The sequence below is a fragment of the Alternaria alternata genome (genome assembly GCF_001642055.1).
Source record: "Alternaria alternata strain SRC1lrK2f unplaced genomic scaffold CC77scaffold_14, whole genome shotgun sequence".
NCBI classification, from domain to species: Eukaryota; Fungi; Ascomycota; class Dothideomycetes; order Pleosporales; family Pleosporaceae; genus Alternaria; species Alternaria alternata.
The window spans coordinates 184,243-205,094 of NW_017306203.1; the positions used below are offsets into that span (position 1 = coordinate 184,243).

General features: G+C 50.8%; 11 protein-coding genes across 11 annotated transcripts; 6 read left to right on the top strand and 5 right to left on the bottom strand.

The window, feature by feature from the left end:
- Nucleotides 1-472: 472 nt before the first annotated feature.
- Nucleotides 473-1,384, top strand: CC77DRAFT_1021731 (hypothetical protein). The gene has a single exon (XM_018525318.1). It carries the CDS (start codon nucleotides 676-678, stop codon nucleotides 1,108-1,110), a length of 435 nt encoding a protein of 144 aa, XP_018384261.1. The 5' UTR covers nucleotides 473-675; the 3' UTR covers nucleotides 1,111-1,384.
- Nucleotides 882-2,254, top strand: CC77DRAFT_1021734 (hypothetical protein). Its single transcript, XM_018525319.1, has 3 exons — nucleotides 882-1,096; nucleotides 1,146-1,212; nucleotides 1,267-2,254. Exon 3 carries the CDS (start codon nucleotides 1,314-1,316, stop codon nucleotides 1,977-1,979), a length of 666 nt encoding a protein of 221 aa, XP_018384262.1. The 5' UTR covers nucleotides 882-1,096; nucleotides 1,146-1,212; nucleotides 1,267-1,313; the 3' UTR covers nucleotides 1,980-2,254.
- Nucleotides 2,255-2,525: 271 nt separating this feature from the next.
- On the bottom strand, nucleotides 2,526-3,463 carry CC77DRAFT_992013 (class I glutamine amidotransferase-like protein; the record flags this gene model as incomplete). Its single annotated transcript, XM_018536372.1, has 2 exons — nucleotides 2,965-3,463; nucleotides 2,526-2,908 (listed from the first exon to the last, which is right to left on the bottom strand). The coding sequence occupies exons 1-2, from the start codon at nucleotides 3,287-3,289 to the stop codon at nucleotides 2,526-2,528; spliced, it is 708 nt and encodes a 235-aa protein (XP_018384263.1). The 5' UTR covers nucleotides 3,290-3,463.
- CC77DRAFT_173663 (ethyl tert-butyl ether degradation EthD) lies at nucleotides 3,385-4,132 on the top strand. Its single transcript, XM_018530452.1, has one exon. It carries the CDS (start codon nucleotides 3,807-3,809, stop codon nucleotides 4,122-4,124), a length of 318 nt encoding a protein of 105 aa, XP_018384264.1. The 5' UTR covers nucleotides 3,385-3,806; the 3' UTR covers nucleotides 4,125-4,132.
- A 721-nt stretch (nucleotides 4,133-4,853) lies between these two features.
- CC77DRAFT_1062768 (hypothetical protein) lies at nucleotides 4,854-5,915 on the top strand (the record flags this gene model as incomplete). Its single annotated transcript, XM_018528564.1, has 1 exon — nucleotides 4,854-5,915. One exon carries the CDS (start codon nucleotides 4,854-4,856, stop codon nucleotides 5,913-5,915), a length of 1,062 nt encoding a protein of 353 aa, XP_018384265.1.
- A 492-nt stretch (nucleotides 5,916-6,407) lies between these two features.
- CC77DRAFT_1051316 (hypothetical protein) lies at nucleotides 6,408-7,978 on the top strand (the record flags this gene model as incomplete). The annotated part of the gene is made up of 3 exons (XM_018527662.1): nucleotides 6,408-7,636; nucleotides 7,758-7,849; nucleotides 7,911-7,978. The coding sequence occupies 3 exons, from the start codon at nucleotides 6,408-6,410 to the stop codon at nucleotides 7,976-7,978; spliced, it is 1,389 nt and encodes a 462-aa protein (XP_018384266.1).
- A 418-nt stretch (nucleotides 7,979-8,396) lies between these two features.
- On the bottom strand, nucleotides 8,397-11,014 carry CC77DRAFT_1072868 (hypothetical protein; the record flags this gene model as incomplete). Its single annotated transcript, XM_018529169.1, has 1 exon — nucleotides 8,397-11,014. The coding sequence occupies one exon, from the start codon at nucleotides 11,012-11,014 to the stop codon at nucleotides 8,513-8,515; it is 2,502 nt and encodes an 833-aa protein (XP_018384267.1). The 3' UTR covers nucleotides 8,397-8,512.
- Nucleotides 11,015-11,239: 225 nt separating this feature from the next.
- On the bottom strand, nucleotides 11,240-13,007 carry CC77DRAFT_1051317 (hypothetical protein; the record flags this gene model as incomplete). Its single annotated transcript, XM_018527663.1, has 1 exon — nucleotides 11,240-13,007. One exon carries the CDS (start codon nucleotides 13,005-13,007, stop codon nucleotides 11,364-11,366), a length of 1,644 nt encoding a protein of 547 aa, XP_018384268.1. The 3' UTR covers nucleotides 11,240-11,363.
- A 699-nt stretch (nucleotides 13,008-13,706) lies between these two features.
- CC77DRAFT_1010088 (hypothetical protein) lies at nucleotides 13,707-17,010 on the bottom strand (the record flags this gene model as incomplete). Its single annotated transcript, XM_018523626.1, has 3 exons — nucleotides 13,707-14,477; nucleotides 14,542-14,803; nucleotides 14,855-17,010. 3 exons carry the CDS (start codon nucleotides 17,008-17,010, stop codon nucleotides 13,707-13,709), a joined length of 3,189 nt encoding a protein of 1,062 aa, XP_018384269.1.
- A 408-nt stretch (nucleotides 17,011-17,418) lies between these two features.
- CC77DRAFT_1072875 (hypothetical protein) lies at nucleotides 17,419-19,056 on the bottom strand. Its single transcript, XM_018529170.1, has one exon. It carries the CDS (start codon nucleotides 18,825-18,827, stop codon nucleotides 17,547-17,549), a length of 1,281 nt encoding a protein of 426 aa, XP_018384270.1. The 5' UTR covers nucleotides 18,828-19,056; the 3' UTR covers nucleotides 17,419-17,546.
- A 1,461-nt stretch (nucleotides 19,057-20,517) lies between these two features.
- Nucleotides 20,518-20,736, top strand: CC77DRAFT_909995 (hypothetical protein; the record flags this gene model as incomplete). The annotated part of the gene is made up of 1 exon (XM_018533636.1): nucleotides 20,518-20,736. A coding segment is annotated over one exon (219 nt), but the record flags the coding sequence as incomplete, so codon positions are not given.
- Nucleotides 20,737-20,852: the final 116 nt, after the last annotated feature.

Here is a 20,852-nt window from a genome sequence, read left to right on the forward strand (position 1 = left end):
TTCGAGGATACAGAGTCGCTCCGTTTTGTCGAACTGTTGCGGGTAGTCGGAAGAAGATTAAGGGATTGGCAGTGTTCTTTTCTCCAGCCTATGGAGGAGGTATGGTAATCTCCATGTCGAGGAACAATGTCTAGATGATGGCTGGGCGAGACTATTCGTTGGAGATCAGCCAGAAATCTGTAGAGCGTCGTTTTGATCAGCAATGTGAATCTACATGTCGCATTAGTCAATAACAATGTTTTGATAGATAGGTCATGGTTCGTGATATCTTCTCAATGTTTGATTGGGATGCAATAGTTCGCTTGGGGACTCGCTTCGTACGGCTTCTTTTGTCAGGCAGTTCTTGTGTCGCCCACAGCATGAGTTGGCGCGGCTCACACCGACGGCGGTAGTGCACATGCGGGCATACGGAATGCAAGCACTACAGCCTCCTGGAGGTCAGAGTAGGCCTCGAAGTTACTCGTGATGTGTTTCGCAATCCAGATGGGTGTGCACGGGGCTCAATGAATGACTAAAACATCCTTTGCACGTGATGGCGCGACAACAATCTCGCCAGCGCCCCACCGTATATCATGAAACCTTGCCCTGTAATAGACGAACACCAAGTGCCATATTCGTTCCACTTCGACCCTCCAACCATCAGTTCCCTTACTCGGCTCATCAATATCTGAAATCATGTCGACAGCAAAGGTTCCCGTGAACGGTCGCTTTCCACAAGAAAACATCCAGGGACATGGTCCTATCCAGATCCACAGTATGACGGCTACCGTCTCCATGGCCGCCTCCGACACACCGTTCAAAAACGTCATCCTCCAGGTCCTCAAAGTCGAAATGTCATGCACAGGCAACCTCGACACTCACACCATCCTCGTCGAAGACGCTAGCCTTCTCCCCATGTTTCTAGTGAAGGACAACGCTGTATTCATCGATTTGGATGCTCTCAACGTACCTGTACTAGTCTTCGCGTTAGAAGCTGCGGGTCCCATGCCTGATAACGAAGGAGAAGAAGATACTGACGAGGACTTCGAGATGTTACAGAATGCTTGGAAAACTTGTCGTCTCGTGTGGAAGCGGGGAAAGGTTGTTGCTGGTCAAGCTAGCAGTGGTTAGTGATTGCCTTTGCTTTAAATCAAGCTTTCGTGTACCGCATCTGAGATCGCCCGACTTGCCTATCGTATACTGATATTCACATAGCTAATCGCGCCGAAGTTCCAGTAGTAAGGTCAGGAAGTGGTCTGAATGGAAAGCGACGACGGGTATACACACAGCAAACAGTAGATCCTTCACGTACCCCGAAGACGCTAAAATCTTCTATGCAAATTGGCGGACACGCCATCCCGCAGCCAGAGGACGAAAAGCGTTCTAGTGACGTTGCAGTGGCTCCGATACTAGGAGAGAGTTCCTCGATCATACACCACAGCGAGCAAGACTTCAAGGATTATGATGAGACCGAGTACGATGACGAAAATGATGAGGATTTCGACCAGTCTACCAAGGTAAAGACGAAGCGTCCAGGTACCCACAGGACCCCTACATCATCCAAGAAGGCAATGGGGAAGAGGCCCAGGAAGCCCATATCGTCTGCTGCGCCGCGCAATGTGAAGCCTCGCAACCCAACAGTGATGATCTGGCCGACCACCATAATCACAACTGGTACCGCGGGAGGCCGTCTACGTCCTCTCATGGCAGAGATGGGCCAGATATTGACGACAGACGCTCAGCGTGAAGAGTACATGGATCTCGTCTGGACGCGTCGCCGAGCCGCTGAAGGTGACGACATTGCCAAGCAAGCCGTTGTCCATGACCTCGAGACATTTGTGCGTGCTCATGGTATTGTGGACCAGCACAACTTGTGGGCACGTTGGATGGAGTCTGGCATCAAAACCGCCATGCCCATGTACAAGCCGGTCGGTACTGGTGAGATGGATGCGACTGAGAGGAAGCGAATGTTTGAGAGAAAGAAGGCGCGTCGGACTTAGGCGTCGCTCGCGACTTTGCAACGGAGACTATTTGGGGGCGGATTATGAAATCATCTGGTTCGACTATGCTCTACTAGCTGGAGGGTAGGTTGTAGCTCGTTGAGCGACGCGATCGAGTCTATGATGGGTCATCGTAAACTAGGCGCGAAAGAATCATGATGAACAAACACCCGGTTCGCGCCTAGGAACAGACTAGAAATAAACCACAACATAGAAGATGAGGCGTAATTCATGAGAACAAGTGCTTGCAAAGACACAGTTGTGGTCACCGTTGGCTGTCGTGAAGTTTGGCGATTGACGCGTTAGCGCTAGTCGCGCTGATGATGACGTCATCTCTCGCACTGATACTCATATTGGTCTTGGGATGTACACGTTCACTGCGACCCACTCACGTTCTACTATCTTTCTATATGCTCACTAGAAGTGAAGGTCACACGCTTCGCCATCGCTTGCCATCGAGAACGCTGCTTGTACACTGAATCAGATCGGTGCCAAGCAACGGCGAGACCGCGCTTTCTCAGGATGTTGAGAAATCCACAATGATCCTTACAATTTCTGGATGAGCTCCAGCAGGGCCTTTCCAATCGCAGCAGCACTCAGAGGATTTTGACCGGTTACCAAGTTTCCCTGCTTTCCGCTGATAACGACCTTCGCTCCAAAGAGCTGGCCTGCCTTTTCATACTTGCCACCGTGGTTCTTCAGCGCATCTTCTAACAAAAATGGCATCGCACTTGTAGAATCGTTAGCGTCTTCCTCGGCGTTCGAGAATCCCGTGACATTCTGACCCTGGATCATATACGAGCCGTCCGAGAGCTTCACGTTGACGAGAGCGGCTGGACCATGACAAACGGCGGACACAATCTTGCCAGACTCATAGAACCTTCGGATCAGTGAATGGGAGATGCTGTCATCTGCGAGGTCGAACATGGCTGTAACAAGATCATTAGCTACTCAGAAAGCTGATAGCCATTAGGCGAAGACTTACGGCCGTGACCGCCAACAAAGAAAACCCCGAGGAACTCATCAGCCCTCTCGATTATGGTACCAAGTGACTTGGTATCTTTCCACAATGCTTCTTTATCCCTCAGAAACCGTCGGCATTCTTCGTCGTCCTTGGAGTCTTCGATCGAGTAAGGGTCGATTGGAGCCTCACCACCTTTCGGGGAGGCGAAGACCATGTCCACATATGGGTTGAGGACATTGTAAGGGTGCACCAATTCAGGGAGGTACCATCCTGTCTTGACACCTTCTCGCGTGGGAAGAATGTCCTGAGACGTGAGAACGATAAGGAGTTTGGAACGATTTGACATTTTGAGCTGATGAACTTTCCAGAGGTGGTTTGTTGTCCTTCATCATGAATGAAAAGCCGCAAGTCGACTGATATATTCCGAAGGTGTTTCCTGTATAGGAGCTTGATGTTGTTCGAGGCCGATAATTTTCGGATCACTTCTACCAGAACGAGCGCGATTCGGTCTTACGCGGAGATTATCGAGATTTTCGCATCGCTCGGACTCCGATGTCAGCAGTGTGCATATGTGCAGGTTTTCGCTTTTCCCTTTGCGTAGACATTGTCATGACGGGGGTTCGTCACCCGTCTAAGGTCATATCCGTTCCGCAAGCTTGAAGCTTATGTGATAATCTATCTGGGTGTACAGCGAAAAAAGGCCGACTCTGCTTGAACCAGAATACAAAAGGCTCATGCCAGTGTGTCGCAACTGACAAGGACATCATCTATCCTACGTCTTTCTCGTCATCTTTTCCGCCTCCAAAGATCTTCTCAACCTCCAAATCTTTGTACCACTCTTGTCAAGCTGCACTGCAACCACAATGGTCATCACAATCACCGTTCTTTTTCCGAACGCGCCGGACGCCAAATACGACATCGATTACTATGTCAACAAGCACATGCCACTGATTCAGACTCTCTGGGGAAAACATGGCGTCAAAAGCTGGTCGGCAACCAAGTTCTCGAACGGTGTCGACGGCTCACCCCCACTCTACGCTTTCGGATCTATGGTCGTGTGGGAGAATCACGAGGAGATGAAGAATGCTTTTTCTGGGCCAGAAGCCAAGGAGGTTATGGGAGATGTTGTGAACTTCAGCAACAAAGAGGCGGTTTTCCTCATCGGCGAGGTAGTGCACTAGATGGTGTTTACCAGACTAAGGATGGGTTGGGATGAGGATTTGGAAGTCGGACAAGGTTTCTAGTTGCGTCCAAACAAAGTTTTCATTCTCTGACACGATCGTCCCGACGAATATTGTCGATACTAATCGCATGTGTGGTGTATGACTGAAAGGTTTTCCGGCTCTCGTCGGTTGTGCAAGAAACGGACCGTATACGTTTTGACTATCGCGCCACAATGTACACTGACTACCATGGACAATGGTTGCCTTGCTAACTTGATCGTTCCTACGCTCTTCCAATGGCGATCTCTTGATCTTCTGAATGGGGTGTGTAGAGCACCCAAATTATGTAAAACCAGCTCAAAGGCACCCATTCGCCTATGTGAACCTCAGATATCTTTAAGTCTGATACCCGAGACAATGACGCGTCCAAAATCCGACAAGAAAGAATCAGATGGCAGAGAAGTTCTCCGACCCCTGCCACTAACATTTATAGCAGTCCCTTCTTTTTCAACCAAGAAGTCTCACAGTTCTACGTCCCGACCTGCAGCAGCAGATGGAAAGGTTGTAGAGACAAGCCGTGAGATAATGATACCGATGACTAGCTCGCGTGACAGAAGATCCAAGCAAACAGTCAGGAAGCATGATTCCAACAAGAATGACCCATATCCGGTTGAATCCCATAGAAACGGACCTCAATCCAAGATACGGAAAGCTCCCAAGGTCTACGATTACTCGTGCTCACTCGTAATGGCAAGGGAAAATCCAAGACGCTCTCAAAACAAGAAGGTTGCTACGCCTGAGGATTTCATCGACGGCTCTGTACTTGGTAAACGTTCTCGTAGCGACATAGACGATAATTTGGAGGAACAGGATGTGCGTGGAGAGGCTGATATGCAAGGAGAGAGCGTTTTGGGCAACTCCATCGCAGAAGATTCTAGGAGCTCGGGAAGGAACGATATTCTAGAGGAGATGAGCCCAGACGAGAGTTGTGCACACAACAATGGTTCGAGCGTCGAGCCAGGCATTCCTCTGAAGGAACACGTCATTCCAGACTACGGTACATCACCAGACCCGATGGCATCAGACGCGCAACGCATAACAAGCTACCGTACGTCGCCAGTCTCCGTGCGAGGTGAAGAAAGTAACTCAACGGAGTCCGTAGGGTCGACGACCGTAGACACCAGCGAAGAACCTCAGACACCGGACCCCCTCACCTGGTGCCCAGCCCACGGAGTGACAGCGACCGGTGTCCATTTTCTCAATATGCCATTTGACGACTTACGCAAGGTGTTACTACTCCAAGCTCTTGAGCAATCACAGAAGCGACAACCACAGTCTTCCAACAAGATTCGCGCCCTATTCGTCTCCACGGTAACTGATGAGCAAACCGCACCCGAAAGTTACACGTTCGAACATGCCAGAGTTAAGCTTCAAGCAGGCCGCAATGCGGTGTATGGTATACAGCTGAAGGAGCGAATGGCTACCATGCGTATGTTTGCCGCCCGCGCAATGCAGAAGTCGCGTGAGGTAGTCGATGAGCTCACAACAGTCGTCTACGAGGCACGCGAAGAGCTCGCTGCGGCCCAAAAGGCGCTTGATGGAGGCATTGAGATTTTTGCCATTGTGGAGCAAGAGCTCAAGAATATTATAGGCGTTTCTGTATCGGAGCCGGATAACCCAGCAATAGAAGAGGATGCTTTGCGGCGGTACAACATGATCAACGAGATCAACGCTGCTATTGTGAAATATGGGAACATGGAATGGTCGCATACTGTTCGCAAGGAGAAGGAGGTTGAGCTGGAAGATTAGATTGAAAGACTTGGAGCAACAGACAGGAGACGGTTTCGGAAATGATGCATTTCCAGCAGGGTGTCAGGCACACGTATGACACCTCGTAGGCTTTGAAGGTTGAATAGTACACGGCGGCGGGGACTGGTCTTGTAGAACCACTAAGTTGCACTATTGAGGTCCAGGAAAGAGTCATATGTCTTGAACGTGAGCGCATATATCGGTTCGTAGTGAAGATTGCCTGCAGCTGCTCCGGATCGGATTTTCGTTATCCCTCATTGTTTTCCAAGGTGACTGGTGAGTGCGCAAACGAACGTTAAACAAATCAAAACAACATTGCAAGCAAACGCCTTCTTCGCGACTATCACCATGTTCTAATTTTGACTGCTTCCGTCCCAGCACCACCAATTTCTAGTCTGCTCATACCAGTACGTATGACAGTCAGCGAACATGCAGAACGACACACCAGATTCACGACAGTTTCTAACACCCGAACCTACCCCGCCGTTCAACATGACAGCGCCTAAAACATATGCAGCTCCTATGCATAAGTCGAAGACATCCTCCGGAAGGAGGCTAATCACGACGTCGCATGACCTTACCATTTTCGAACCTCGATTGTTAGCTATCATGCCACAAGCGGTAGCGAGAGATCTCATCAACACTATGCGCTTGATTCTCACGTTGGGTGGTCGGAAACAACGTCTGCTTGGTATGCGGAAGCAGAAGATCAATGATCTGCTCCACAATCTAGGCAGCAAAGAAGCGATCAGGGTGTATAACGAGTTTGCGACTGCACATGACCAGGTTGGAGAGCGGTCGACATTCAAACTACCTTTGATCGCGGAGCTAGAAGACGGAAACGATGAGGTGAACGAGAGTGGAGATGAGTCCGATTACCACAGTGCGCAGGAAGAGCTTGGGGGAGAGGAAACCGCTGCGGACGGCGCAACGCAGGAAGAAGTCGGACTCGAGGTTGTCCAAGATCCACATCTCGAGATGGAAGATCTGCTCTCAGCAATACAACAAGTTTCTGCAATACCCGATGTTGACACTCGGATCGCACCACCACCCTCGCCGCCTGAAGCGCATGCGTCACCAGTAATGCCTGTGGGTGTTCCATGCGACAAGCACATTGATGGCCCTTGCATGGTGGTATCGATCCAGAACCCCGAAGCTTTTCCTTTGACGAACATACAAGAGGTTCAAGCCGAGTACTACCCTTCCACCAGCATTCTTGACATGCAAATACATCACGACCGCAACGAACGTATCATCCAAGTCACGGCGACTTTGGATAAGGGCCCAGTCGACCAGCTCATCATTCACGATCCACGCATCATTACTCTCCTGGGTCTCCGTCAACCACCATACGCTATGATCTGTCTTCAGCCCAATCCTCGCATCGATGAGACATATCAGATCCACATCCAGCCAGGTCAAAGGCTGCGGAACGCAAAGGCTTGGAGCTTTGGCGAGCTGGTGTCCGCGCGGCATGCATATCTATACTGGCTAGATAGCAGGCGGACTTCAGATCCAAGGGCACCTCCTACCGTGGCAGAAGCTAGGCTCTTGGCGCCTAGAATAGGTCGAAGGGCCGGAGACGTCTGGAGAGAGATTGAAAAGGTTTGGAATATCGAGCAGGGTAGTGGTGGCAGGCATTTCCGAGAGAACAGAATGGAGTACTTAGGGGAAGATCCGGAGTATGGGGGAGGTGAAGAGAGGAGGTCGCAGAAGGGTATGTGGGTGTAAAAAGGCGATATATGGTCGTATATTCGATGCAACTAGACCGTCGTGATGGTACTCAATGTTCACCGGATTATAATCTTCTAGACGGCAATTGTAAGGCTGATGACCTGACAGTCGTGATGCGCACATTACCCACTTCACTTGTCAACGTCTCTTCAAAATACCAATCTTTCTGAAACTTGCTCTTCTCAAGTTCAGCAATGTAGGTTAGCGGGTCCAACATCATATATTCCTAGGCTTGTACGACAATGTCTAATCACTCTTTAGTCATTGCGACATCCAAAGTTGAACGTTCTTTGACCGACTCGCCGGCCCAGCCTATAGGGCATCGTTGAAAGAAAGATACAAGATTTGTGAAGGTTTGGAGTTCACTTGGGCACTCAGCTGGAGCTATGACGTTATTGATTACTAGGCACGAAGTTGCGTTCTCCACACGTTACCCGCAAACCTCATCCGTCCATCCATGCCCCCCAATGCGACATCGACCATGACCTAATGTCGCGACTCTGGAAAGATCTTGGCATTGATTTCGTTTCGCGATACAAATACATTCCGAACATGTTCTCACTTACTGTAACTACGCCACCCGTGCCGTCGTGACGTTCACGCGTCGCGCGCGATACGTCCCACTGATCGAAAGCCAGCTAGGCATCATTTCTTCCCCGACTGCATCCCGTATGTCGCCGTACATGACATCTGAGGCTGGCAAAACTTTTATAACGAACGACTACTCAGAATGCAGATACCAACATGTGAAAAGGTGCCTGGATCTGGGGTTACAAATCTTGTTCATCACCTGCTTTGTTGTGCTCTCCAGATACCTCAACCGCTGGAGCAACGTTTGCTGGGACTAAATCTTCTACAGCTGTTTATAGGTCTTCACTCTCTTCGCCCGTTACCGGCGATACGCTAGGTGCGTCGCGACCGTTTGGGAAGCACTCGTCCTCGTATGATCTGAAGAAGAGATCTCCCTCATTGTCGGATTCGCCACCATCCTCGCCAGAATCGTCTCCGCTCGAATCGCTTAGTGAAGCCCACAGTTCTTGTGGTGTGTTGATGATCGGTACCGCCATGGATCGGACTTCGTAGAGAGCTCTTCGATTAGCATCCTTCGCTAGGACCGTCCCCAGCTCTCTTCGTTTGTTTCCTACGACCACGAATGAAGATGGCGCGTTGCTGAGCTCGTTGTAACCTCCGGTACCCATGTGTTCGTCTCTCGCACCCTTTCCTGGCTGAGCTTCTCTCGTAAGGCTGGCTGTCGCGTCGATATTCGTTTCGTCTTGATCGTCCTTTCGTAAACGAAGATCCTCGATCGTCATCGGCTCATAGGGCACTCGAACACCGATTCTGGGCCATTGCAGCCGCTGCCAGAATTTGCTTAGCGATGTGTTCGGATATAATAGTCCATAGTGGTCATATAGCCTGGAGCTGTACACAGACATCCCAATCGTCGGCACATAGCCATCCGGACCGCCTTCATCTATACCTTTGGGAGCGTCTATCTCCTGTATTGGCCACTCGATAGGGTCTTTTGGGCGTTTCGGTTGCTCAGGATATGGGATCCAACACTCATTCGAAGAATGAGTCCAGAATGCTCGGCATCTCCCAGGGTTGGAGGGACACTCCCTACGAGATCTTGGCTCTAAAGCAATAGGTCGATTCTCTGTCTCAGGAAAGCCCTTAGGTATGGATGCAGATGGAATCTCTTCATCTACTGGGGATCGTGGTGGTGAATGGACAGGTGACGAGTGTGGTCGCAAGTGGTATGTGTGCCGTTCGCGACGACCCGTTGTTTCTTCCACCCACTCCGTAGTATACCACTTACGTAAGACAGGCCTGTAAGGTTTCTTCCCTATACAGAACTCTTCGGGAGGGTAACGGTTATCAATCTTCGCCTGGATATTTCGACTCTCGTCTCCCGGATCCGTAGAGCCGGCTTTGTCATTCGCGGGCTCTTCGGCAGTGATCGATTCCGCAACTGGCTCTCGGACGTCCCCACGCTTCTTTGCTCTCTCATTACGTGCCTTCACGAGTATCTCTTCGGCCCGTTTTGCAGGGACCTGTGGTGCGCTAATTCCACCACCATTATCACCATCCGTATACTCGAGATTGTCATCCGGGTTAATCAATTCTTCTAGGACCTCGTCCCTGATTGCGCTAGTTTCAGGGAACCAGCCCGACATTACTGGCCCGAGGCAGTCGTATGAGGTACGCCAATCCCAGGAGCTCTCTTTGGCAGAGACGAACAGACCCTGCTCTGTTCGTATCTGTCCCCACCTGTTTTCGACTACAACTCCGTTTGAGGTATTGATCACTCGGTCACCTGATGTGTCAGGCCTGTCGTCTTTGTATCTTGCGACCTCATGGCGACGCCTTGCTTCATGCGTATTGAACTCCAACCCCTGCGTTTCGGTATCGGACTGCTTCTCGATCGCTGCTCGTTTTTCCTCGATCGCGGCATTGTCCAGCTTGAAGTGATGCGGTTCGAGATCCTGCCGGACATCTTCGTCATCGTCGTCGCTACCGTCGTCGTCGCTTAGTCTCGAAGGACGCAGGCCAGCAAGCTGACGCCTGTAATTCGGTGTCCACAGGTGAAGCTCACCCGGTCCCACGACAGGCAAGGTGGCTTCTTCTTGCCTCCCCTCAACGTGATTTCCAAGATGGTCGTGTCGACCTTGCTTGTAGTCTTTGCCACCTATGTCTCTCAAGTCGTACATCTCAAGCAAGGAATGCACCCAGTCAAAGTGGCCGTTGTCGTTGCCTGATGTTTCACGCTTGTATCCAATACGCCTGTCAAATTGCTCCTTTTCAACCGCCTTCCTTTGCTTAGGATCTAGTAGCCGCAGCCTTCTCCGCCGCTTGGAGATATCCTGATAGTAGAGCCAATCTTCGAGCTCTGCTTGAGCTGTCATCATCGAGTCATGCTCTGCACGACGTTTCACCTTATCAAATCTGTTGTTTCTTCCAGCCTTCTTGTAAGCCTTCTGTGCTAAATCCCTTGCTTTCTTGGCTGATTTCGTTGGTCCTTTCTTCCCACTCTTGTCCTGACTAAGCGCATCCTTATACGCTTGAACCTTTGCGGCATGATCCGCCTCCAAAGTGTAGTAGTTATAGTGGTCTTGCTCGATGTTGGTTTCTTTCTTTTGCGTAGCTTGGTGTGACTCCAATCGCTTTCTCAGTACATCCCATGTATCACGCCGCCTTCGGGTCACCAGGACAAGTTGAGAGATACGCTCGTGCTCAGCTTCTGCCTTACCAATTCTTCCACTTTTGTTCCCTGGCTTTCCATTTTCGCCACTTTTGTTCTCTGGCTTTCCATCTTTGCCACCTTTGTTCGACCCAGCATTGCTGCTCGACTTCTTCTTAACCATCTTCGCTCTGTTAGATTACGTGTACAGCTGAAAATGCTTGCGAGTATTGGAAGCTTGTGCGAGGATTGAAGTCAGAAGGATGAGATGTTCAGAGACGGGAAGATGATCATTAGCAGGCACAGGCACTCGCTATTGTTCTGGAAGATCGGCCGGAAATATCGCTACAAACAAAGAGCCATCAACTATATCTGGCGGACTCGGTGCACTACAATGAACCAAAGATATCCCAGCCGAATACAATTGTCCGGAAAGAACTTTCAATCAACAAAGAAATAATTACCCGAGTCCAAGACCTGTGGCCACACACTTCTGAGGAGTAGGCCAAGAAAACTTGCAGCGACGCTCTCTATCAGCGATTCTCCAATATCCTATCAATATAGGTTCTCTTCTTCTTCTTCTTCTTTGGTTTTTTTGGCTTTTTCGGAGGCGGAAGTCCAGCATTTTTCGCATCCTGCCGTTCCCACTCTTCTTTCTGCGCATCATAAAGTTCCTGCTCTCGAGGATCCATCAGGCTACGGTCGTAAGTTTTCGCCAGCCACAATGGTTTGATGTTCATATAACCATCTACCTTGTGTGTACCCTCGAATTTAGGATCCCAGTTCCGGTCGCGACTGGAACCCATGTTGCCAGTCTTTGCGCATACTCTGTAGTGCGCCTCCTCCTCATCATATGGCGACTTGGAATTATCGTAGAAATAATTCTTCGTCGATAGCATATTCTTCACGTCGCTTTCCTTGATGCTCTCTACGGACGAAGCGTCGTCAGAGGCGACCTCGCTACCAGTGGATTCTTCGCTTTCGTTGGAGGTCTCGTCACCCGCAGAATCCTCGCTTCCAGATGGCTTAGTCGTCTCTTTCTTATCTTTCTGAGGAGGTTCGCTTCGAAGTGCGGTCTTGTTGTTGCTTCCAACGGAGCCTGCGGACAGCATATCTTGAGGTTGAGCGGATGCATCTTTCAAATCGTTCTTGTGGCTTCCCATCGATGTTGTGGAGTCGTGAGAAGATGACCGAGCCTGAAGTCGCCCGGAAATCCGCTCTTCATAATTCTTCTGGGGGGTGTTTGCTGTTTGCGTGTCTCTAGCAGTTTGTTTCTGAGACTGATCAGCGGTGAGACTCTGAACGTTGACGTCGGCAAGAGTCATGTTTCTATCGCCATCGGTCTCAGAAACTTGGATTGCAGCCTGCACACAGCTACCTTCTACCTTCAGCTTCGCAACCATCGAATGTTTCATACTAGCGCGAGTGTCATTCGATGATGGATCGTCGACCGGGGTTGTCTCTCGGATTACGCGTGTGGTGGCCTGCCCGCGTGCTTGCTTCGTCGCTCGTGTAGTCCGGGTGGAAAACGCCGCAGCCTTCTTGTCTTCTTCTCGCTCTTGCGACTGCTTCCCCTCCCCTGCAGGTTTCGACCTCGTAGAACGTATCCGCTTGTTTGCGAGAGGAGCTCCTGTTGGACGACGCTTGCGCTTGCTGTGTAGGCCTGAGACTGCGTCCGCGGTTGGCTCGACTACTGTTGTCACATCCCCGCCATCTTGGTCTTCTGCCATCTGTACATCTCCGTCATCGTCCTGTTCTGCTATTTCGTCGTCGCTTGGGCTGGCCTCGTCCTTCTGTGCATTGGTCTTGTCCTTCTTGGGCTGTGCCGGCGTTGTTCCTGTTTTCTGTGCATGCGCGCGCTGACCTGTCGCTTTCTTCTTCCCTGACGTCGTGCGCTTACCGCCTTTCGCCTTTGCTTCTCCCTGCCTTGTCCTCCGTCTTGCGTCCACATCTGCGCGCAGCGCCTCCTTCTGTGCTTGGCTCGCCTTGGTCCCGACATCTGGATCGTCCAAGGTTAGGGGAGCATTCGCCCTATCGAATTTCTGTGCGATATCTAGGAAGTCTTGCTTCTTGAGGTCGTGAATGTTTGTGCATCCGAATTGCCCTTCAAAGATTGGTCGAAACCCTGGGTTTTTACCGTTCCCGTTAACGATAAATTTACTGTATCTATCTGCCATCTTGAACGAAGGCCGAAGATTATCTGACTCAATTCGACTTGTGCCTGTAGTTGTAGGTTGGGCCTTCTTGGATCGTGGTGTTATCAATGTGTAGTGGTACCGGACAAGAGTCGTGAGTGAAGTCGCGTTATATGTGGAGCGGACCGCTCATTGCATCGACTGTGAAATCACAAGAGAGTCGCCGAGATTGTGTTTTCACGATGAATTACTTAGGTCGATGGCAACTGCGAACTGATTCGATCGGATTCTAGCACTAATGATATTGTACATCAGCTACGGCGTACTGCCCCGATCCAACGGCCATCATACTGCTGACGCGGGACGCAATACTTGACGCGGGATACAATACTTGACACGGATGTCAACACACGACCCTTCACGGTGTACATCTGCTACAGCACACCAAATGGGCATCCTAATTGCTACCAAAGTCTTACACCAAGAGATGCTGGCTTGCTTCACACATTTGTCTCCGCTACTACGTGTCCTGGCATGTTATACTCAATTCATAAGAAGATGGTGTATCGTGAGAAAGAACGATGGGTAAATGTTGTATTGCATGGCTAGAAGATCATCCCTACCAGTTCCTGCGACGAAGCGGCGAGAGAGCAATACTTCCCATCCCCATATCATCTATCAGCGGCTACTTCAGTTTAAGGCTTACTGACAGCTATCTGGAGCCATACCTCCTAGTGTGTCCTAGCGAGGGGGGAAGTAAGTTTCACCCTTGGCTGCTTGAAGTGCCAGAAACTCCCGCATCTCTTCTATCTCCTTCTCCTTCTCCTCGGAAGACATCATATTACCCTTCTCGCCCGGGTAAGGATTCATGCCCCTCATCATACCGTCTTGCTTGAGCTTGCGACGCTGCTCCAGCACTTCAGGGTTAGGATCAGCTCCGTTCCTGATATTACGGACAAGAGGCGATTTGTACCAGAACTCCATATCGTCTTCGATGGCCTTAGCCCACCTCCGCGCCTTCTTGTCCTTCACGATGAATTCTTCCCGCCTGCGACGAAACTCCTCCTCGTTGGCTTCGCGCGCCTTGCGTTCCTCCTTGAGCCTCTTCTGCGTAGCGGCTTCGAATGCAGCGTCCTCGCGGCGGCGTCTAGCGAGAGCAGCTGGGGGTGTTGTCTTCATGCGCGCTGGTCGCAAGTGACGGGTATCCCACACATACTGACGGCGTTCTTCTGGGTCGGTGAAGTGCGAGCGCGGGATCAGACCTGGAGGATCCAAAGCACTATCCATCGGTACCGGCATGGTGCCCATCTGATTACCGCCCTCCTGCATCCCGCCCATCTGCGTACCGTCCATTTGTGTAACGACCATTTGTGTACCGCCTATCTGTGTACTGCCAAGAGCTCGCATACCGCGCGTCACACGCCTAGTCTCTTGTGTATTGGCGTCAGATGCTTCGCCAGCAATGACTTGTTCTGTAGCGCTAGTTGCGTTGTCCGCGTCGGCTTCGGGTAGCTGTCAACGTAGCATTACGAAGTCAGTATCTATCTCACCAGCGTCACCTACAGTCATAACGTACCTTTGACTTTGCATCGGCGTCGATGCGGAGCTGTTCCTGGCGGAGGTTGTCCGAACTAAGTCGCAACTTCAACATAAGGGGCACATGCGGTGGTTCGGCCATCTTGAAGATGATATTGGCGAAGCGCTGGGTGACATCGGTGGGAGACTTTACTAGAAGTGTCTGCTTGCTAGTGTTCTGGCTTGCGGTCTTCGTTGATCGATTGCTCGCTGAAGTTGTTTGCTTCGATACAGTTACGCTTTGCTCGATCAGTCTCTCTTTGCTTTACGAAGGAGGTAGCGGGGCATTCTACTTTTTGATATTGCCCTCTGACCTCCTCGGCATTTCATTCCCAGCGGCTCCGGTGGCTTTCTCTCCAGACTTAGTCGCTCGTGGGGTCTTGAAAGTGTGAGATGACGCAATGGTCGTATGGTTGGTCGTTTGCTGCTCTGTCGATATAGTGAATACTCCTTCTACCACACCACTCATCAAGATCTTACCAGAATCGCCTTGTTCGAAAGCGTGATCAACGTTCATGTCATCTTCGTCAACGTCTTCTGGGTCGGAATCTTGCTCTTCATGGAAGCCTTGGTCTCGTCCTTCTTCAGAATACTCTTCTTGTCCCTCTTCGAATTCTTCATCTGATCCATGTTCAGATTTCTCGTCTGGAGGATCCTGCTCGTCGAGCTTGGCCTTGACCTGAGCCATCCAATTGTCGTCAAAAACCTTGGGATTTTTCATGAAGGATACTGCAGTGTGCTTGTCCTTGATGATATACTTGTGCACCGCGTCAGGCGCGTTCTCCCTATCCCATTTGTCGATGCGATCATGCAGTTCCTTCAGCTCAGGTGCATTCTGACTCAGACCTAGGTACTTAAGACCTTGTCGGAGTTGGTGGCGGTTGTATATACCACTCTTGTAGTCGTGACTTGCTGTCGGAGGCCCAGCCATCTTGTCGGCTCCGGACTGTGTTCTCGGTGTAGTCTTCGTAGTGGGTGAGGTGTTCTGATCCAAATCAATATTGGTGTCGGGGTTGATTTCTGTGCGGGGTTGAGTCGTTTGCGAGTTATCAAGTGGTCCTCCGGCGATGCTGAGCGGCGCTCCGGGACCACTATTCTCCTCTTTGTGGTGCCCATGACCACTACCACCGCCATGACCATCATCATCTTCACTACCGCACGGACAGTCTTTCAGGCTGCTACATTGACGGTAGCTAATCGCAAACTCATCACCTTCGTCGTCACTCGAGTCTTCATCACTGGATTCGAGATCACTTTCTGGCATCCTGTTCATAGTCTCTTCCTTCGCCCGTTCTCTACGACCGTTTGTAGCTTCTGCCCAAGACGTGGTCTCGACATGATGGTGGCCAACACTTGCGTTGTATTCAATAGGCGTCATTGGTGGCTTGGAGAACTCATTAAGCTCGTCTCCTTGTAGCTCCAATGTGGGCTTTGCTGGCATGATCAGCGTGCGGCCGGGTGCTACTGCACCTCGTTTATCATAGGAAGTTTTCCAGTCGAATGATGTTTCTCTAGCTGCGATGTGCAGTCCGCTCTCCAAATGAGTTCCGCTTGAACCACGAGTTATTGGTAGAGGTGATGGAAGTTCTAAATCTCGTTTCCGCCGCCCGGAATGGGATTCGTACGTAAGAGATTGATCACCTTCCGCGTCTTCAATCTCCCTTCTTCTCCTCTCTATTGCCTCAATATCCAGAGGCAGTTTTATTGGCGACAGCAGACGTGGATTTCTAGGCCTACCTAATCCTACTGCAAATCTTCTTGCCCTTGGAAGCCCTACATGCAAGTTATTGGGACCCATCTTCTCGTAGTCTATCTCCTCTGTCGCTCCGACATTATCCTGTTCAAATAGATCAATAAACGGACGCAACTTCTTATCATATTTTGCGTCCTCTGTAAGAATAGCAGGCGGTAGTCCCTTTCTCATGGGCTTTGCCTTTATACGCTTCGTTTTATCGAATTCCTCCCTATACTGCAACCGATGTTCGGGCGTTTGATAATACAAGAAGTCTTCGTATAAGGAAATTGCCATGCATCGATTCTCATGCGCCTTCGAGCGTACATCGGCTTTGAATTTGTTGCTCCCGCCGACTGCTTTGTTTGCCACAGCTATGATTTCCTCTTGATCGTCCTCATTGAGCTCTTTTGCTCGGACCTGGTCTCTAAGATGCGTTTCAAAATCAGGTATCTCGGCTGCCTTCTCCGCATTCTGTAGTGTTTTAATCAGTTTCTGTCTCCGAGTTTTTAGATCCCGGTCTACGATTTCTCGAGGACGCTTAAATACACCGATGTCACCTCCAGATCCCGTGCCTTTGTTCGTGGCTGAGAATTGATTACTCGAAGATGATGGCAGCCCTTGCGACGTTGCTGGTTTTGGGTTACGGTCACGTAGGACTCTAGTTCCTTGACTCTGGGGGAGCTCTTCTTTGTTGTTTTTCTCATTTGAGCTATCTCTTGGTGTTTTGGGTGGCATTTTTGATCACGATGATGGATATTAACTTGATTGGAAAAGCAGAGCAAGAATGGGCACGAATGCGAGCTTTTGAAGACGTGTGTAGATTCTGAGGGCGACATGACGGGAAGCTACCTCCCAGAATTCGCAAAATCCGGGTTACAAGTCGTTCTCTTTGTGTTCGTTGGTAGTGCTAAGTACAATGGAGTTGTGAGGTCCTCCCGCTTCCGCGCTTTTCCTACTCAACAAAGGATACGAAGCCTCTAGAGGAAAGATCGCAGCACCCATAGAGCATTGTGCGTGATATTGTTGTCCACGACAAACGACTATAGAGTCAAACTTGAAGACAGATGAGAAGCTGAGGGATATAAGGACTACTTCACAAGTAGATAAAACACTACAAATTCATCTCTATATACTTTATTTATTCCCATTCTGAACAAACAAAGCCTATCCTTTGTCCTTCCACACCGGTGTCAACCACATAAACGAATCGGAGCCAGATTCTACTATCCTTCTTCTTGAAGTTGTTTCCTAATGTCGTCCTACGAAGCACGTCAAGGCGAGGGTCCACCCATCCAGAGGTCTAGATCCCGTCCTTCCTCCTTTGCTTGGTCTACCTCACGCTCGTAGAGGCGTCGTGTGCCCAGTTGTTCGCTAGGTGCCGGCTTAACACCAGGTCGAACGTGCCCTTCCATACGCGCAAGGACTGTCTTGTTCCTGACACGATAGGTGTCTGCGAGAAGAGGATCAGAATAGCGCCCCTGCTGAAGCTTGTTGTAGATCCTCAGCTCTTCTTCATCATCTTTCTGCTGCTGTTCATCTGCTAGTTGCTCCACAGTCTTTGTCGCGCCAGCTCTCGTGGCTTTCTTCCGAGCTTTTCGACTCCTGGTCACCTTCAGTCCAGGGCCGCGTCGTCTCCCAGCGAACCCTTGCGACTGTTCGGTACCAGCTTCAACTATATCATTGTCTTCCTCACCGATGCGGCCCGTGGCATCGTCTGTAGGATCGTGGTCTTGGTCCTCGGCGACCAGTTTGCGCGCTCGTAGCACCCTGTGTTTGCTTGCGTCGAGGTGTGTCTCGGTAGCAATCGTTCGGCTGGTTCGAGACTCATGAGAGTTTGTGTTCTCCTGGCGTTGTTCCCGAGTCAGCGTGCCAGCTGTCGGCGTAGACTGCGTGTGGTAACGGTCGTCACTCAGGTCGCCTTCGTTGAGCATCTCGACATCGTCGTCTTTGGCCATCGTTCTGGTCCTGCTCTGGCGCTTCTGTGGCACGAAAGACATGGTCGACACAGTTTTGCGTTTCCTAGAATCTGCTGGTTTCATTTCAGGCTGGTTTTGTGTCGGGACAATCTTCCTTGGGACAACAGACTTGCCATCCTTCTTTTGGCGTGGCAGGAACATGGCCATGCGCGGGGCATGATCGACATCCCACCGCTGTAACCACTGGGCGAGAACAGCCTTGCTAAACTCCTTTCCATGAGTATTGTTCAGGCCAGCTGCAGCAGCCATAGGTCTCAGATCGGGGTTGACAGTGTAGGACTGGTACTCCAGTGGTCGAGGGGTCTTGCCGTCCGCTATCGTACTCGACGAGTCGTGTTGGTCAAAGAATCGGGCGGCACTTTTGAGATCCTGCTCTAGTATTTTTGCTGGCATCTCCATTCCATGCTGCTTGAATAGTGGGTGGCTTATGATCCTGATCTTGAGCGCGTCTATCGTCCAGGTGCCGTCGTCGAGGTTGGTCGAAGCCATCGTCGTTGCGTGTTTCGAGGCGATAAGGTTGTCTGATACCCCAGAAAAAGCGTCGCATGTAGCAAATCTCGTGGGTGGGGGTGCCATGCACGGTGTGGATGGAACTGCGAAAGTGGTCCGTGTCTCGCCGTGGTAGAAAGATATCGCGCTTGATGCCGACGTGACCAGCGACTCGAACAGTTGTGAGCCAATCGCTGACGTTCACAACATCTCTGTTCCAGACTAGCTCCAATGTCTCTCGAGACTCTTTATATGCTCATGGTGCGCGACAAAACAAGCAAGCGGTGTCGGTATAGGTCCGCTCGTATGAGACACTATCTCCTAAGGGGATACATGTGAATACCTCCCTCCGCAGCAAACTCATTTAAATCACTCAACTCCATATCATTCTGTGATTTGGACGGACTTACCAACTGGCTTGCCACCAAACACCAGTCCAGTGCAACTCGTCCACTCAACCACAATCTCAACCACCACCACAACTACAAAGAACAAAATGAGCCATCACGGCCAACCTTTCGTTAGATGGGGTGACTCGGAGCCACCATCCCCACCACATACAGGCATTCGCGCCCCTTCGGAAGACCCTGCCTGGCAGGATAACGAAAACTGTTGCTGCGTAGCCAGTACCGATCTGAGCTCGTATAGCAACACCACTGACGCGACTAGCAATCCCAAACGCATATTCCATTACGCCAATATGGGCCTCAACCGTCCTCATCCACTCGCGCCACACCGCACTCCTGACTTTCAGAACGGCGACCTTATCGAAGCTACTGAACCAGAGAAGATACAATCCGTACGCATGAAGAATCATCTCAGGGCGCTGGAGGAAGATGAAGGAGATTTGGCGGAACTGTCAGAGCGCTTGGTACCGTCGGAGCTGCGATCGCTTGCTCAACAACGTGAAGACTCCTCTCATTACGGGTGGCAGCCTATCAACAAGACCAAGGCTTCGCACTACAATGAGTGGCAGTTGACCTTCGGCGGAGAATCGAACCCCAGTGGCTGGACGTTGGTCGACAGCGCAGCCACCTCTGGCACGCCAGGCGGAGGAACATCGATGGCCATTACCCTGGCAAGACAGGAAGGAGATACGCCTATTGCAAAGGATTTGGCGACCGATACACCAGCTACTCCCGTGGATGCTGAGATCACTGGAGACACCTTGAAAGACGCTGACGATTCTCTATGGATAGACGAGAAATACTTCGACCATTATGGTTACTTCAACTATGTCAACAGTGTTGATGGCAATGAGAACGATGAACTGTTAAAAATCCAAACCAAGCTCAACACACAGGACAGGAAGGGAGTACAGCTTACCTTGGACCAATTTCTCTCGACATCTCCAGCCCTTGGAAAGCGGCTAGCATCCCTGGGACAGCCTGTTGAGGGTTTTGCAAAGAGGCTGACTACTAAGGGCAAGCCGATGAACGATCGCGATCCGCCAGTCCACGATACCTTTGACATTCATCACCAAGCCAAGGCAGGAACCAGCGAAGACACCTCTTCAGATGAGATGGCCAAGTGGGTACTACTGGAAGGCAATGTCTCTGCCCCACGGACCGGTAATGTCTCGCCCCACAAGCTCACCATCAAGCTCCGTAACACCATGACCGACGAACGTAAAACTCTGACCTACACGGAGGTCGAGCACGATGAAGTCGACTGGAAATCCAAACAGCAAATCGCCGCCATTACCAGATGGCGCAGCGGCGTCTTCCACGAGCACGGTATCAACACCAAGAAGAACGTACTCATGTACACACCCCTCGAAGACGCATGGATGACGTTCTTCCACCGCAAGCTCCGCGCCACCATCGAAGCAGGCCACATGATCAAGCTCCCCGGTCCCTCCAACATCATGGTTCCTTTCAACGCCTACTTCGAAGGCAAGACGCTCAAGGATACAAATGGAGAAGCCGTAGGACCAAGACCTGCGCGCGATGCAACATCCATCAGGGGAAAGCTCGATGGTAGGGCGAGCAAGATTGCCGAAATGCGGAAGAAGATGCGAGGACTCCTCCCAACCGACAACGGTGGTCCTATATTCATCCCAACTATCACAGAAGAGGAGCTGCTGAGGTTTCAAAAGGATGGGTCGGTCGC

Excerpts from the sequence above, each read along its gene's own strand:
- CC77DRAFT_1021731 (XM_018525318.1), top strand. The coding sequence starts at position 676 with ATGTCGACAGCAAAGGTTCCCGTGAACGGTCGCTTTCCACAAGAAAAC.
- CC77DRAFT_1021734 (XM_018525319.1), top strand. The coding sequence starts at position 1,314 with ATGCAAATTGGCGGACACGCCATCCCGCAGCCAGAGGACGAAAAGCGT.
- CC77DRAFT_173663 (XM_018530452.1), top strand. The coding sequence starts at position 3,807 with ATGGTCATCACAATCACCGTTCTTTTTCCGAACGCGCCGGACGCCAAA.
- CC77DRAFT_1072875 (XM_018529170.1), bottom strand. The coding sequence starts at position 18,827 with ATGGCACCCCCACCCACGAGATTTGCTACATGCGACGCTTTTTCTGGG.